This window comes from Dermacentor variabilis, chromosome 8 (genome assembly GCF_050947875.1).
Source record: "Dermacentor variabilis isolate Ectoservices chromosome 8, ASM5094787v1, whole genome shotgun sequence".
Classification (NCBI taxonomy): Eukaryota; Metazoa; Arthropoda; class Arachnida; order Ixodida; family Ixodidae; genus Dermacentor; species Dermacentor variabilis.
This window is the reverse complement of record NC_134575.1, coordinates 37,073,200-37,088,608: the sequence shown is the minus strand read 5'-3', so window position 1 is coordinate 37,088,608 and position 15,409 is coordinate 37,073,200. Positions and strand designations below refer to the sequence as shown.

At 47.8% G+C, this 15,409-nt stretch overlaps 1 protein-coding gene across 2 annotated transcripts in view; it reads left to right on the top strand.

Annotated features, from left to right (window-relative positions):
• Ca-alpha1T (Ca[2+]-channel protein alpha[[1]] subunit T) overlaps window positions 1–15,409 on the top strand; it is a 397,067-nt gene that overhangs the window by 278,662 nt on the left and 102,996 nt on the right. For both annotated transcript variants that reach the window (XM_075701870.1, XM_075701869.1), the window contains exon 2: window positions 13,130–13,375. In XM_075701870.1, the coding sequence (XP_075557985.1) occupies window positions 13,130–13,375 (246 nt within the window). The remainder of the gene's footprint in view (window positions 1–13,129; window positions 13,376–15,409) is intronic.

The window sequence follows — 15,409 nt, the reverse complement described above, 5'->3', positions numbered from 1 at the left end:
TGGTCGCATTCCCACGAAGGTGAAAGGGGGCGAAGACTATGGTGTATTGAATTTCGAGTGCGCGTCACAGAAACTCCAGGAGGTGCAAATTATTTAGCAGCGCTCTGCTGCAGCATGTTTCATAGTCGCTGCGTTGCCTTCGGCCGGGTATTAAATTCAATCGGTCAGTCAGTCTTGTTGCAATCTAAGCGGCCATTTATAGTCTTACTCCCTTTGTGTCTTATTTATTTATTTATGTATTTATTATACCTCAAAGGTCTCTGAACAAGGCATTACATGAGGGTAATTCTATACCTCCCTGGAAGTCAATGCAGAAATGTCGTGTTTATATTAATTTCTTTGTTGTGTTAAGTAGACTTGCTGTTGAAATGCAATGTCTTCTCACCCATTAATATATATATATATATATATATATATATATTAATGGGAGGGTGTATATATATGTTGCGAACAAGCAAATGTCACTCATCTTTCTCGATAACCGGCTCCAAATCCAAACCAAAACAGTTCCGTTCGTAAGAAGCGTTAAGGCACTCACCAGCCGACGTTCACTACTGCCTCTTTTTTTTTATCTATCAACGCAGCGCGGTGCGTCTAAACTACTCGCCGTGTTAGCGCAAGGAACGCTCAGCGAACAGCGGACCTTGAATTCTCGACCCCGGTCAGCTCACGTATAGCAAAGCGGTATACGCCTTTCGCCCCACTGCATGGACTTGGGCGAAGCAGCCGCACTTCCTAAGCTGGATCGGCGCGGCCGACCGAAATCCGCTGTTGTCATGGCAACGAACGCGTCCGTGCGTGGCGCCTCAAAATGCTCGCCATCCTCCTCTCCTGCTTCGCACAGTTTGGTCGTTCGTACATCGGCTTGCGAGCCCGCGGGCGAAGACGACGCTCCTCGAGATGGGGAAAAAGACAAAACAAGACAGATCAAACGAAAAGGAACCGCACCGAGATTCGAGTTCTCACCCTCCAACTTCGGTGAAAAAAAAAAAAACTCGGCCGGAAGATCGCTCGAACGTGTACTTCTTTCTTTTCAGTTCGTTTTGGTCCTTCCTTCCTTTCTTTCTGTTTCTTCCTGTTCGGAACACTTTGCACGAACGCCCGCCCGCCGGTCCCTCAAGCCACCGTCGACGTGAGCTGAGCGCAGATTTCGGCGGCAGCCTGTTGACTTGAGCCCCCCCAGAATCGCCGCCGCGGATTTGCGGGTTTGTCCTTGAAGCGAGCCGCCGCTTCTGCGGTTAGGAGAACTTGCCGTTCTCTCCAAAGTGACAGCACTGTCTTATCGAGGCTGCCGGCCGCCGAGAGGATGTAGTAGTATTAGGGGTCGAAGCAAAGTGGAAGGCCTAGCTGAGAGGTGTATTTAGAGGCGTCTGGAAAGACGAGCAAAGTAAGAGAATTGCAGTGGAGCAGGCCCGGCTTGCCCTTGCAGAGAAATCCTGCGATACCTTCAATCACATTTCAATGGAATTTCAATGGAACCTCTGTTGAATGTAACATTTCGATAGAAAAACAAGCGATTGCTTGCGTAAAGGCGAAAGAAAAGCAATATAACGGAAGCGCAAGTTAGCTTTCCTTAGCAAACGTCGAGCGTAACATTCAATGGCGTTTAAACTGAAACTGCACTGACGGCGATAAAAGCTCAATCGAAACGCAACAGATGGCGCAGCAGTGGAGTGGTGTGACGGAGAGAGCCACGTGACGTAAGGAGCGCCGGAGATCGCCTGGTCGGAAAGCGGGTGCGCTTGAATGTGCAATGCTTTCCACCAGCTGTAGACTCGTGGACAGCGGTGGTAAGCAATAAGGTCGCTATAACTGACGGATGATCGTGAGGTTGTAAAACAAATCCTGCGTACGTCGATGCAGTCGAACACAAATGTAAGTAACCCGGTTAAAGCAAAGTTTTCTTTATATGGAACAGAAAAGACCTAACGAAACTCACATAAGGTAGTTCATTCATAACTAACTCGACATTGGATGTTTTGAGCCCGGGCCATCCGCTTTTCCCTCACCGAGATCTTCACCATTCGGCGTCTCGAGCGCTGGGGAAAATTTTAGACGTGGCATCGAGAAGCCATTCTTAGAGACGCTAAGAAACAGTTCACACACAGGCAAAAAGTGACAGCCTTCTATACGCGTAGTTTTGTTTTCAATAAAGAGATTATTTGCTTGATTCTGTTCCCCTCTGGGGATAACAAATCCGTATGTAACGGACGCCCATCAAAGAAACAAATTACTTAGGTTCTTATGGGCGAATTTTGGTATGCTGAATTAATTACCTGATTTATTCAGCAATCCTTTGTGCAGAAGCATGTTCGTTAGAACAGTGTTGATTGTATACAGTGTACCACCATCCGATAATAGAATACTATAATGCTGGCACGTTACAGTCTCCCGAAGAAAGTCATGAGGACTTGCAGTTTTTTCTTATTTTTTTTATTTTTGCTTTAGAGACAGCTTTAGCGAGCAGCAAGAAGCGATGACGTGATTGTCCCCATCCGCTGTTCTCTTTGGGCGCTCACCGAGCAACAGTGGGTCGCGCTCATTCCGATGCGTCGACACGCCTTTGCACCGGAGCAAGAGGAGCGGCATACGCGGTATGGAAATGACAGTGCTCTATAACGCCATCCCCATTCCCCTCCCCCCCAACCTCTCGTCATTGCGAAACTTGTCCTGGAGAAAACGCCCTCCAGGCAGCAGTAGCAGCTGCAGCAGCAGCAGCAGCAGCGGGAGCAACAGTCACGCGATTCATGCCGCGTCCGCCAGGCGCCGCCACATGCCGTCCTGAATCGCACGCACGCATGCCGGGCGTGACGCGAATCGGCGAACACTACTATATACCTATAGTCGTTTGCAAGCTGGCCCGGGAAAAAAAAACAAATCGGATACTTGTGCCGCCTTTACGCGAGTTTAAGCCCTGCTAGCATGTTGTTTGCGGCGCATGTATATAAACAGCGAGCAGGCCGCGTTTACTGGAGCTCGCGATGATTTCGAAATATTAAACGGCGCACCGGACTCGCAGACCTGCCCCGGCGCGCTATGTCGCTGTGCCATTCCGCTGACACTGAAATCGAGGCCGCGGGGATTACGCGGCACGTTTAGGTGGTGGCGAAGTGCAAGGAAGCTCGTGTGCCAAGCTTTGGGTGCATGTTGGATTCCGGGACGTAGGGAGTAATCCTACGACTTCAGCTACGGCGCATCACGAGGACCTTGTGGACGGACGGACGGACGGACGGACGGACGGACAGACAGACAGACAGACAGACAGACAGACAGACAGACAGAGAGACAGAGAGACAGAGAGACAGACAGACAGACAGACAGACAGACAGACGTGACAAAGCGCAGGAAACGCGGCTAGAAGCAGTGCAGGTACCTTAGATCTAGTCGACGTGCGTTCGAAGAAACTCAGCACAGGACCCAGGACGGAAGAAAACTAACCCAAGCATGCTGTCGCATGTGTTGGAAAAATCGGCCGCGGAGTGGGCGCGAATAAAGAACGATGTGGAAGGGCACCAAGGGACCGACCTGTGCAGTACTGCGGAGGCTGGAAAGACAAACGTTAATTCAGACGCAGGGACAACGCCGTCCATGCCTAAAGGGCAACCGACTCGTAGCTGCATGCGAGACAGCAGCCACGTGCCCTATGCTCCTATGTGTACTGTGTATGTACAGAGACAGCAGCCACGAGCCCTATGTCAACCGTTTGTTCTACTGCTCATCTGTATTCTGTAATGGTTTGCTATGGCGAGGCCACAGCGTTACACGTATCTTCTGCTTCATTGTTTTTTATCTTCTGTCGCCAAGTGAAAAAAAAAACAATGGCAGAAGAGGGTAGACGTGTAGCCGTATGCGACACAGTAGCCACGCGTCCTATGCTCCTTTATTCTCCTTCTGTTGTCTTCTATTTGTCCGTTTTATCAAGCCCTTCGCAGTGTGGTCCTGTATTTCCTTTATGGTCCCTTCGGTTTCCTTAGCGCTGTCTGCTAGTGTACTTTTGTTGTATAGATCTTCTGTATTCTGTAATGGCTTGCTATGGCGAGGCCACGGCGTTATACGTGTCGTCTGCTTCATTTGTCTGTCTTCTGTCGCCAACCGAAAAAAAGAAATGGGAGAAGGCGATAGAAGAAAACGAAACACGTGTACGTATTTATGGGACGACTGCAACACGCACCACAAATATTAACTAAGCAAAGTCGCCCTTCTCCCCTAATATACGCACCCATGGGCTTTTTTTTTCTCGCAACGCAGAAGTTCACTATGCGGGCAATTTCTTTGGGCAGGAGTAACCACAAACAAAGCTCTGTGCAAACACAGCTCCCGAAAACTGCGCACAGTGCAAACACACTCCGGGCAGACAACGCCTCTGTACGCGCTGGCAAAGCGTGTGGAAAGGTCGCTTAGATTTCAATCTGCCGAGAAAATTCCGGCCAGACAGCGACTAGTCTTTTTGCCTCCATTTTTTTCGTTCATGCTGGTCCCAACATTTGTTTACATTGAAGCTGAGCTTATTCGATTATTGCTAGTTCTATCACTAAAAAAAAACTCGAACTCCTATGTACGAAGGGACAAATGGTTTCCTTGGGCATGCACTGAACAAATTTTAGTAAGACTTGTTGCAATTTTTTTTGACAACGCCAAAAAGAGCAACGGTTTATAAGACAAACACTACTCCCGCTGAAAACAGAGTCACCGGCGCTCCCTTTATGATAACACTCGGGGAGGAAAAGGAGTTAATATAAGCCGACCAGCACACTCTCACTAAAAAAAGAGTCACCGCCACTCTTTTTCTGACAACACTAACATAAAGGGATCAAAAAGTAGGGCAAGAATTTTGGTAGTGCTGCAGACAGCCACCAGCACAGCCTTTTTTTTATGATGCTCTGTTCAAGAACCACGCTCCCTTCGTCGATAAAACGCAAAACTTCTTCCTGCTTTACGGGTACAGCTACAGAGGTCGAGCTTCTTTTAATACGTACCTACACAACAACCAATGTTTGACCAAATGAAGACGATAAACATGTATTTCTTTCTTGAGGGCAAGAAGCACTTTTCGCGATTCGCCCTAAGAAGGCCGCCATTCGCGTTGTTTATTTTTTTTTTATCTACCTGTTTGCTTTCCTACTGCTCTGCCCGAATCTCGCTGCTGTGTTTGCTGAGTGAGTGCGCAGGAAAAGAAGTGCGTGTTTGGCTATTTGGTTTGCACGCTCCACTATTGCAGTTACGCTGACGCACATAAGTGCGAGGCGATAATGCGGCGCAAAATTAAATGCAGTGCAATGCAGCGCGCCAATGCAGGCGCACTACAGTAAGATGCGATGCGCCGACGCGCGTACACAATACCGTGCTTTAATGCGAGCACAGTATGGTAATGCAGTGCTGTACAACATGCAGCAGTATGCTAATGGAAATACCGTGAAAATGCAACGAGTGGTGCAAGTACACATATAGCCACGCTCATAAAATTCAGCACGGTACGATAAGTCAAGTCGGCGCGCGCCATTTTGGATTATGGTAGTGTGCTGCATCTGTGAATACCAAATCATTGTTTAGCATTTGATTAGTGCTCAGTTTTGACGCTAAGGGCCTGTGCAATAACTTTTTATAGTTTAGCGCTATAGGTAACCTAACGCATCATACCAATTACTTCCTTCCTGTAAGGTTGATGATACGTACAAGTTATATATATATATATATATATATATATATATATATATATATATATATATATAGAGAGAGAGAGAGAGAGAGAGTGTGTGCGTGTGTGTGTGTGTGTGTGTGTGTGTGTGTGTGTGTGTGTGTGTGTGTGTGTGTGTGTGTGTGTGTGTGTGTGTGTGTGTGTGTGTGTGAGTGAGTGAGTGAGTGAGTGAGTGAGTGAGTGAGTGAGTGAGTGAGTGAGTGAGTGAGTGAGTGAGTGAGTGAGTGAGTGAGTGAGTGAGTGAGTGAGTGAGTGAGTGAGTGAGAGAAGAATAAGCCCTGTCACGCGCACGTGGCTCGCGCCCCAGTCGGGACGCGGTCGCACGAGAGGAACACTGCGGCTCTCCACTCTTAATTCCTCGGCAGCCAGCAAGCTGGGCAAAAAAAACTAGCCCAGGCCGCAAAGCAACAGCGTTTGCGGGACAGCAGCCATCCGTTCGAATCTTCGCATTACGCCCCCCTCTCCCGTCCTCCTACATCCCTCTTGCCGGCCCCGGGGATCCTGCCGCTTCGTCAAAACAATCATTAGGGGTCAAGCGCCCGGAGGAAAACAGCACGCGTAGTTGATCAAGCGCGCGTCTAAGTTCTCGCTCTCACTCTCTCTCTCTCTTTATCTCATTATGGCTAGCGTGAAGAGATCCCAGTGCTTCACAAACGTTTCCTACAACACCTCCCGCATAACGTGAGGCCTGGCAACTTAGGATCATGACGTCAATATAGCGGGCTCACCCCACATGAAATTTGTTTAGACGGTCTGCAAACGGTTCAGAGATGCCACTTCTGTGATATAATGAGAAATTTGTGCGGAGTGGGCAACGTGATTTGAAAATCGGTAACGGCACATTGACTTGCCGACGTGCCGCATAGTTTCAGAGCCACATTAAAAGTAATTTTCAGCCTTCGTTATCTCCTCCGGATTTGATTAGTACATTATCGTCACAAAAATGCAAGCGTATAAGACGAAATAATACTTCAGTAAAAACTTAGTTACCGTTCCTCCTGGGTGCCTACAGTCTCTCGATTGTTTAATATCGGACACTTGGATGTCTCCAACATGGAGAAAAGGGTGTACGAGATAAGGACGAACGGAAGTTTGCGACACGATCGATCCATGTCATCTTACCAATTCACGCCGATGAGCATCCTCAGGCAGTCTGCGCACCATACATGGACGAAAAAGAACATTGACTAACTAGCGGTAGTTATCGGTACACATTCTTATGTCAGAACTTTGAGTAAAGCCGACTCTCTCAGGGTTTTTTTTTATTATAATTAATGCATCTCTCTTTCTCTCTTGTATAGAGAAGAGACCAAACCGACAGAGATAAAAGCAAAGCATTGCTATGAGAGGCCTACGGACTGTCAATTCCTTTTCGTCAATGAGTAGGTTACACATTTAAAGGAAGGCGCTGGTAAGCGAACGCCTGTGCGAGTAGTGACTATATTTACGGTTATTTTCTGCTGTTCTTTCGGACATATTAACGTATGGCAGGTCCGCATAAAGATGGAAACTTGAAGGGAATAGCTGTGATTGAACAATAGATGCCTTACGCTGCAGCCAACGTTTAGACAAAGGATTTGCCTTCGTCGGCAGGCACTGATGAAGACAAGTCTTTTTCTCAAATCGTTGGCTCTAACCTGACACATCGGTTTCTATACCGCTGTTCGTCGTTTTCCAAACTTTCCGCTTGGAAGGATACATTGCTTCTCTCGCTGCAAACGCGAAGTTTGGAGAAGCAGTGAATTGGTCGGGTTAATATAATTTTTTTAATAGTGGGGCGGGGGGGTATAAAAATTCGCTACGGTATTGAGTGTTCGTTCTGTGTCGACGCGTTTCGCTACAAGTTCCTAACCCTCAATTTTTTTGCTCTTGTATTTTGCAGGTGGACACGGTGAATGCAGGGAGAATCACAGAACCTTCCCTCCCCCTTCCTCCCGCCTATTCATCTGCCCATATAGGGAAAGAAGTGTACCATCCCGCATGCTCGTTCCTTGACAAAAAAAAATAAGCAATGATATTCAATTACGTCTCAAAGTTCTATTTATCGGAAGCAACCAATAGTCAACAGAAACACAATGTTTTTTTCTTACTTTTCTGAGGGATGAATCAATCGTCCGTCGATTATCACGTAGTTGAAGGTAAATGGAGGATATAGAGCAACTAGAAGATAACCGGGATTGGTCAACTACGCTTCAGGAATGCTACAAAGGTCAGTCTTAAAGATAGGTAAAATGTAATCACAGGCGGTGACGCCGCCTTGTAGTTCACGCACTACTTGTTCCCCGTGACATAACCAGCTTTGATGGCTTTTGCTCGAGGCTATTGGTCATCGATAATATAGGATTACGCTGCAATCTAAACGAACCCAGGACTCAGCCTGGCATCCTGGTTCTGAGACCTTCTCAGCGCAGAAACAATACTGATAAGCGTGGCACTCCCTTTCAATTGCGAGTCATTTATCTAACGACAGGTGGGCTGAAAAAAGGAAGAACTTGAACTTCTTATTCTCAAAGAAACAAAAAAAACTAATATTAATGGAAACGTACAGTATCATGGTCGGTTCCTCCAAGAACGGCGTTATGTAACCCTGAAACAGCGTGTCGTTGTAGAAAATGGTTATGGCATCATGCATTCAGAAGTACTGCGCAGGCAAACAACGTGCTCGCGCCAGGAGGCCCGTACTGCGGCCTTAATTCTTCCGGAAATAACAATATTATTTTTCTCTCTCGGCATTGAAGGTACGCTGCTTCGTGAGTAAGAATACTTGGGTCAATGTTTGCAGCGCAAAAGTTTAGCGGAAAAAAGAAGAAACAGAAGAAAAGCACTGTTTCCGTCCATTTGTTCTTTCTTCCATTACGCTATTGTGCCACATACATCGACAGCTATGCACCATATTCTAACATCGTACTTTGTTAAGAATACTTGGCCCTACTACTCGCCGGCTATTCACTTACCCGTAGTAACCGAAACGCGGGCGCTCGTCTATCGTGATAACAAAAAAAAAGGAAACCAACTCATTGGGAACCATTCCTAATAACTTTTCAATGCGTTGTTGTCAACTTTCCATTGAGTTTCAATGCATTTCCTTAAACTTCCACATCACTTTTGTCGAAGCGAGGCAGCATCACGCCTCGGCTCTAGCTACGACAGAAGCTTGACGGTTCAACCTACCTCTTTCCTTCCCGTCCTCTCCTTCCCCGGTCACCTCGCAACCAATGCCCTTCGTCGTGTCCTGCATCCAGCACTGCCTCGCCTGGCCACGTTGCTTGATGCGCTACCGAGTCGGCACCTCCAACCGGAAAGGCTTCGCTGCCTTCGGACTCCGTGAACGATGGCTTCTGACGAGATCTGCTGCCAGACCGACCTGTCTCTAGCTGAAGTGACTAGCGCAAGAGTAGACACGGGGCACAAAAGGGCGACAAGGACGAGCGCAGAATGAAGGTTGACACGATCAACGAAGCCCGACGAACTAGAAATGAACCGAAGCATGGTGTGAGACCGGGCTAGTTGGTATTCCATGCTGAAGTGACTAGCGCACTAGCTAGCGACTAGCACCGGATCGTCGTGGCGCCGACTTCGATCACTGCTTCGCCCCCGCTAGACGACCGATGTTTTGACAGGGCCACGTCGCGAACGCTGGCGATGCATGCTCCGCGACTAATCTATCAGCGCACCACAGCGTCTGTCGTCATTGCGCCCACGTTCCCTACGTAGCGCAGATACCGCGTCACGTCTCAGAAACTGGTCCGTCGACTTTACTTTGTTTGAAAAGAAATTACCAAAAGGAACAACCAGCGAACAGTGGTGACGACTAGTTCTGTTCGCAGGAGGATACAAAGAACACGATAAGGTGAATATTTTAAAAGAATGCAGCAACAAATAGATAGAAATACACACACCGTGCGCATGATAAGTCCTGGAAGCCGGCGTGACATCATAAGACGCGCAAGAAACACGCGCAAGATAATTCACATTGGCCGGCTTGATGGAATCAGCTCAAATGCTTCATGTCCGCGGAACGTAATATATAAATACTAGCGTCGGCAGATATAACTGCCCCAGATGATTCTGATTCGTCACACTCACCGGCAAGAGAAGGAAAAGAGTTCGTTCAGAAGAAAGCCTACGCACGCGACTAAGTTGACCCGAAGCATTAAAATCTGACCCACCACATCGCAGATTTTGTACGCATAGCTGCTAGTAAACTTGGTGAGTGCCGCAAGACGCTTAAAAGCACACCGTGTTCAGTGAAGACCTTCGGCCCTTTCCTATCGCTTTGTTTTCTAAACAGCTGTTCGGCCGAATATGCTAAGCTTAACATTTGCAAAAAAAAAAGTGGGCCAATAGCAGGAGGCGTTCGCCACTGCCTTCACAATTAACGATTAGCAGGCACCCGCGAACACGAACCACTATAGCGAACGAAATACTTTGTTGTGAATCCCTTGCAGAAGTCCTGCATGGTGCTGCGATTGCATGTCAACAACAACAAGAAAGTATATTAAAGGCAACAAATATTCAATAGAAACACAGCAGAATTTACATACCAACTTTTGTAAGGCGAACACGCTCACCGTTGAAGAACGGCTGCGCAAATAACTTTCGTCTCTTGAGTGCGCGGCTTATTTTTTGCACCTGTGTAAGCGTCGCCCAGCCTCGCGATACAGTGTAACAAAGATGCGCCGTCGCTTAACGATATCACTGCCGGCTCTACCGGCAAAAAAAAAAAAGAAGAGACGGTCAATACCTGTGTGGGTTCTTTTCTCCTTTACTTCCCGCCGGGGTTTAAACAATCGCGATTGCGACAGCACCCGTTGCCATGGCGCGGCGGTGTTAATGCTTCGGTCGCCTTTCGCGGCTTGCGAAATCCGGTGGGCACGAGGCCTGCCGACAGACATTGACAGCCACAGAAACCGCTTCTCAGGTGCGTTTTGTGACACAGCACGGTACAAAACACGCGCAAACTTTCAAAAACAATGAGATAACGTTCGATATTCACATTGAAATTCAGCCCAATTATCCGAGTGCTGATGTCGAGAGGTGCGCTTTATTAACCTCACCTAATCTGAGCATCGATCGAGCGCCCTCACAGTAGGTAAAAGTTCAGTAGCATTTTCCTTTTTTTTTTCAAAGTGCTTCAGTTTGCGTATTTAAGTCAATATAAATTCAACAGGAACTATTGAGAGTGTGGAGCAGAGCTTTCTTCTCTATTTTTTTTTTTGTCTGAGGCCTTCATATTGCGAGGGGTACAGAAAATGGCGGCTCCTCGCTTCCAGCGGCCGCAGTAGGTCGAAGCACGGTCGTCGTGGTTGGATTCCGCAAATCGCTGGCTGGTGTGCTGTGACACCAAGAGGAGTGCAGAAGAAAAGCAAATTCGTAATTTTTTCTTTTTTTTTGCGAACCTTGCAAGTAATAGCGCCAAGTGTTACTGAAAAGTCCGGACTATAATATGCAGTCCCACCGCAAATATTGAGCAACAACGGAGCACGGATAAACTCAGTGCCTTTTCTTGAAATATATTTAGAAAAAAAAAGGAATTATGCAGCTCCAACGCATGTATTTGAATCTACGTCTAGCGAAGCTTTTAATGAGGCCGTAAACTATGCTATAACCTTACGGCGATGCTACCATTTTGTTTACATCCATACTACGCGGCGCTTAATCTCACGCATTGTTTGACGTTATTCCATCGCGAAGGTCACAACTTTATTCGCCATTCAATTTTTTTTTATGTTTGTGCACTGCGTCGTTCGCAGGCTTTGCAAAAATGAAAATCAGGCGGATGCAAAGGGTGAAACGCACACGCAGTGACGTCACGAGGACGAATTCTGCGCATGATGCTTGTTCAGGGAAGAATGATGATCGGCAGGTGTGCGCACAGAGAAGCAAGACACGTATCGAAAAACGTTTAGGGATTCGGCGGTTCTTTCGTCACAGTGGCACACACCCATTCTGCCTTTGCGGGCTGCGTGACAGTGCCCAGAGAAATAGTTCGTGTGTACGTGCGTGTGTGTGCTTAGGTTTTTTTTTCCTTTTTTTTATTCTTCTTTCTTTCTCACCTATTGCATCCCCTTACCCCTCCCCCAGTACAGGGTAGCCAACCGGAGATAATCTTTGGTTAACCTCCCTGTCTTTCCTTTGCCTTTCTCTCTCTCTCTCTCTCTCTCTCTCTGGAGAACTGGCCAAGAACGAGCACTCACCTAATGGCGTACGCCCCCAATATCTTAATCAAAGGACATAAAGCAAGGAATCTGCTAGTTACAATTCAGTATTTCATTAACAGGTCGGTGTGCTTAGAGATAAGTGCGAGTCGGCGTATATATCCAAGCTCGGTTGAATAATTATCTGTTGTTACGGCGAACAGGAGATGCGCTTGCTTGCGCTACTTTGTGGGTCAGCGTACGACGGTTATATAAGCCTGTTGGCTGGTAATTTTATTCAACGCACTTCTAACCTTCGCGTGTATAGCCACAAATACGTCCGTCGAGATGCTCACCAACCCGTCAACCAGCAGACAAACCAAGGTCGAGATGGCAGGCGAATTCGCTTTAAGAAAATTTGCCGGCGAATGCGGAATGTGAGCCCAGCTCTATGCGTGTTTCCATGTCGCGGTATATTCGCTGGCGCGGACAATCTCTCTCGTTGCAACGAGAAAGATTGAGGCACGTTGCAAACGGCGCGAAGTGCGGCGCGATTAATCGGCGCGGCTAATCGGGAGGATCGCGAAAGGCCGCGCGTGGGGGGCGCGCGGGCTCGATTCCCTGCAGCCGCCGCAGACAGACCTCCGCTCATGCGGCGCTTTGTTTCCATATATGGTATCGATGGACGCACGCTACTCTGGCACCCTCTCGTAGCGGTTGTCGCCGCGGAGCCCGTCTCGCGCACCACTACTCTTTTCCTTTCACGCTTTCGCTATGTCCTCCTCCTCCGCTTTCCTCCTCGCACACCCTTCGCTATCGCCATCTTTCATCCCCCGCTGCGTTCCGCGTTCGCTCTTTCATCCTTCGCTGCGCTCGTTCTCTCCGTTACGCCGAGGGACGCCGACGCGCAACGCAGGAACGGGAGCCTAAGAACTGCACTCAAAAACACAAGTCGCTGTATGCTGTAGCATCTTGCTAGCGCATTGTTTAGCGGCTGCGCGTGTACATGGGAGTGCGCGTGTGTCTGCTCGTGCGTGTCAATGGCGACTATGCGCACTTTCTCGACCTCACCGCTCTGATCAGAGCGGTGAGGTCAAAGAACTGCACATAGGCGCCATGGACACACACGAGCCGACACACACACTTATATAGTACTATTGCTCTAGCATTATGCTAGCACACTGCCGAGCTGCTGCGCATGCGTGCGGTGTTGTGCGTGAGTGTGTCTGTGTCTGCGCGTTTGTGCATTCTTGGCGCCTGCGTACACTTCCTTGACGACGACGCTTCCGCCGATCACGTGGTTCGAGCGGGTGAGCATGCTGGTGATCCTGCTCAACTGCGTCACCCTCGGCATGTACCAGCCGTGCGCGGACGACGGCTGCCACTCGGCGCGATGCCGCCTGCTGCAGGTGTTCGACGACCTGATATTCGCCTTCTTCGCCATCGAGATGACCATCAAGGTACTCGCCATGGGGCTGCTGGGACGCAACGCGTACCTGGCCGAGGCCTGGAACCGCCTGGACTTCTTCATCGTCGTCGCCGGGTGAGGAAACGGGATGGTGTTACCGTGACTGATCCAGCAATCACTCCGCCGATCACTCGCTCATTCAATCGATGTGTCAGTCAATCGATTAATCAATCAATTGCTAAGTCAGCCAACCAATAACTAAATATATAAATCGGTCATTGGCTCATTAACTCTCTCAATCAATCGACCGACGGACTGATCGATCATTCAATGCACTTACTCAATGCACTTACTCAATGCACTTACTGACTCGATCTATCTACAATCAATCAGTCAGTCAGTTAGCCGGTCGAACTGTCAGCTGTGAGCTGCGTGCTAAAATGAAAAAAGACTTCGCTTAGTTCCGTGGACGCAGCAATTACCACCTTTTTTTTCGCAAATGAGGTACTCGAGTAAAGAAAAGAAAAAAAGCACAATCTGCAAGCTCCTACAAAATGCTGCAGTAGCTTCGCCACAGCAATGTGGCAAGTGTGGCGGTGCACCCTTTACAGGAAAAAAAAAACAAGAATGCGTTTTGAAGGTCCGCAAAATGCAAAGATTCTAGTTCAACGTAAGAATAGCGAGAGAGAAAAGAGAAACGCATTAAACAAGAAGAGGCCGCGCCAACTGGCGAAGTTACCGAGACACACAACAAGCCTTCCAATCAATGTAGCTCGAGATTCAATCGACTAATTTCTATGAAAGAAAATTTGACGATAGTCTGCTCGTTGCGTATTCAACCAACGAAGTGTCACGCTTTCCGTCCCTCAATCGTCAATCGTTTAAAACATGGCTGCCAAAACATTGATAGAACGATAATTACGGTTTTGTTGCTTTCTTTATTTATTATTTAGGCATTTATACTCATCGTACTTAATGCACAGCAATAACAATGTGTGAATTGACCGGAAGCCACCATTTTAACAATGCGCACTCTGGCCGCCATATTTGTCGCATTTTCGCTTTGCGGGAAAGCCACTTTTGACACTTCTGAAAAACTGAGAAAGATTCTATTAGGACCGTGCGATTTCTTTTAAACCTTCGAATTACGAATCGAATAGTATCCTGTTTGATTCTGTCTTGGTATCGAATAGTCACTAATCGTCAATCCAAATATTTTGTAATAGTTTTGGGATATTTCGTAATGTCAACTGTGCGTAAATAAACCTAATATTGGAGCAAAAGCACGATAAATTTCAATCGCACGTGCAGAATGTGTAGGCATAAAACACGAAAACTCACGTAGTGGGGCATGCTGCGCCACTCAGGAATCCATACTCTACTGGCTATACAGCGATCATTCGCACTGCCCTGAAGAGTCCTGTGCATGCGAAGAAACCGCTCCTCTCTCGATCCTATTGCTCAACTTGGGCTTTTATTAGCCAACTCTTCATAACGTGCAATTTAGTGACGGAGACTTGCCAACTGTTACGCGTACTAGGATGTGAACGTAGCTTCACATTATTTGTGAAAAACTGCCTGCTCATTATTCGAAAACTATCGAAAACGCGTTCAACATTCGACTCGATTCGCTTCTGGTACTGTTCCATTCGTATTCGATTCAGTATCAAAAATTACTGTTCGCACCCCCCCCCTCCCCTAGTTTCTATAATAAGGAAAAAACTGAGAGGGTCAGACTGACACACCGTGTTCCATTCAGCTACTCAGCGTTGGAGTGAATAACCCCACGCAAGCGATCCTGCGCGCGACAAGCGACGCGATGGAGTTAGTCGTCGCGTCCACTCGTCGCCTGCAAGTCGAACCCTGCGCGAGCGACGTCTTTGAGCGAGGTCTCCGCGATGTTGCCGGTACGAGGGCAGCAAGTACGCACCGAAACTGACGCTACGCAATGCTCTGATAAAATAAGTCGCTGTGTTTCGCTGTACAGAGCAGCATAAATTATGTTTGAGGGTCTTGCAGTAATTTTTTTTATCTTTGCGCGTATCAAAAATCGGTCGTTTGTCTCTTTTCGCGCGACAACCGGTAGTACGTCATTGGTGTACATCTGTTCCGGCTTCGCGCTTTTGCCTAGTCGCTCGTAGCACTTCCGGCCGATGTGCGACGAATTGC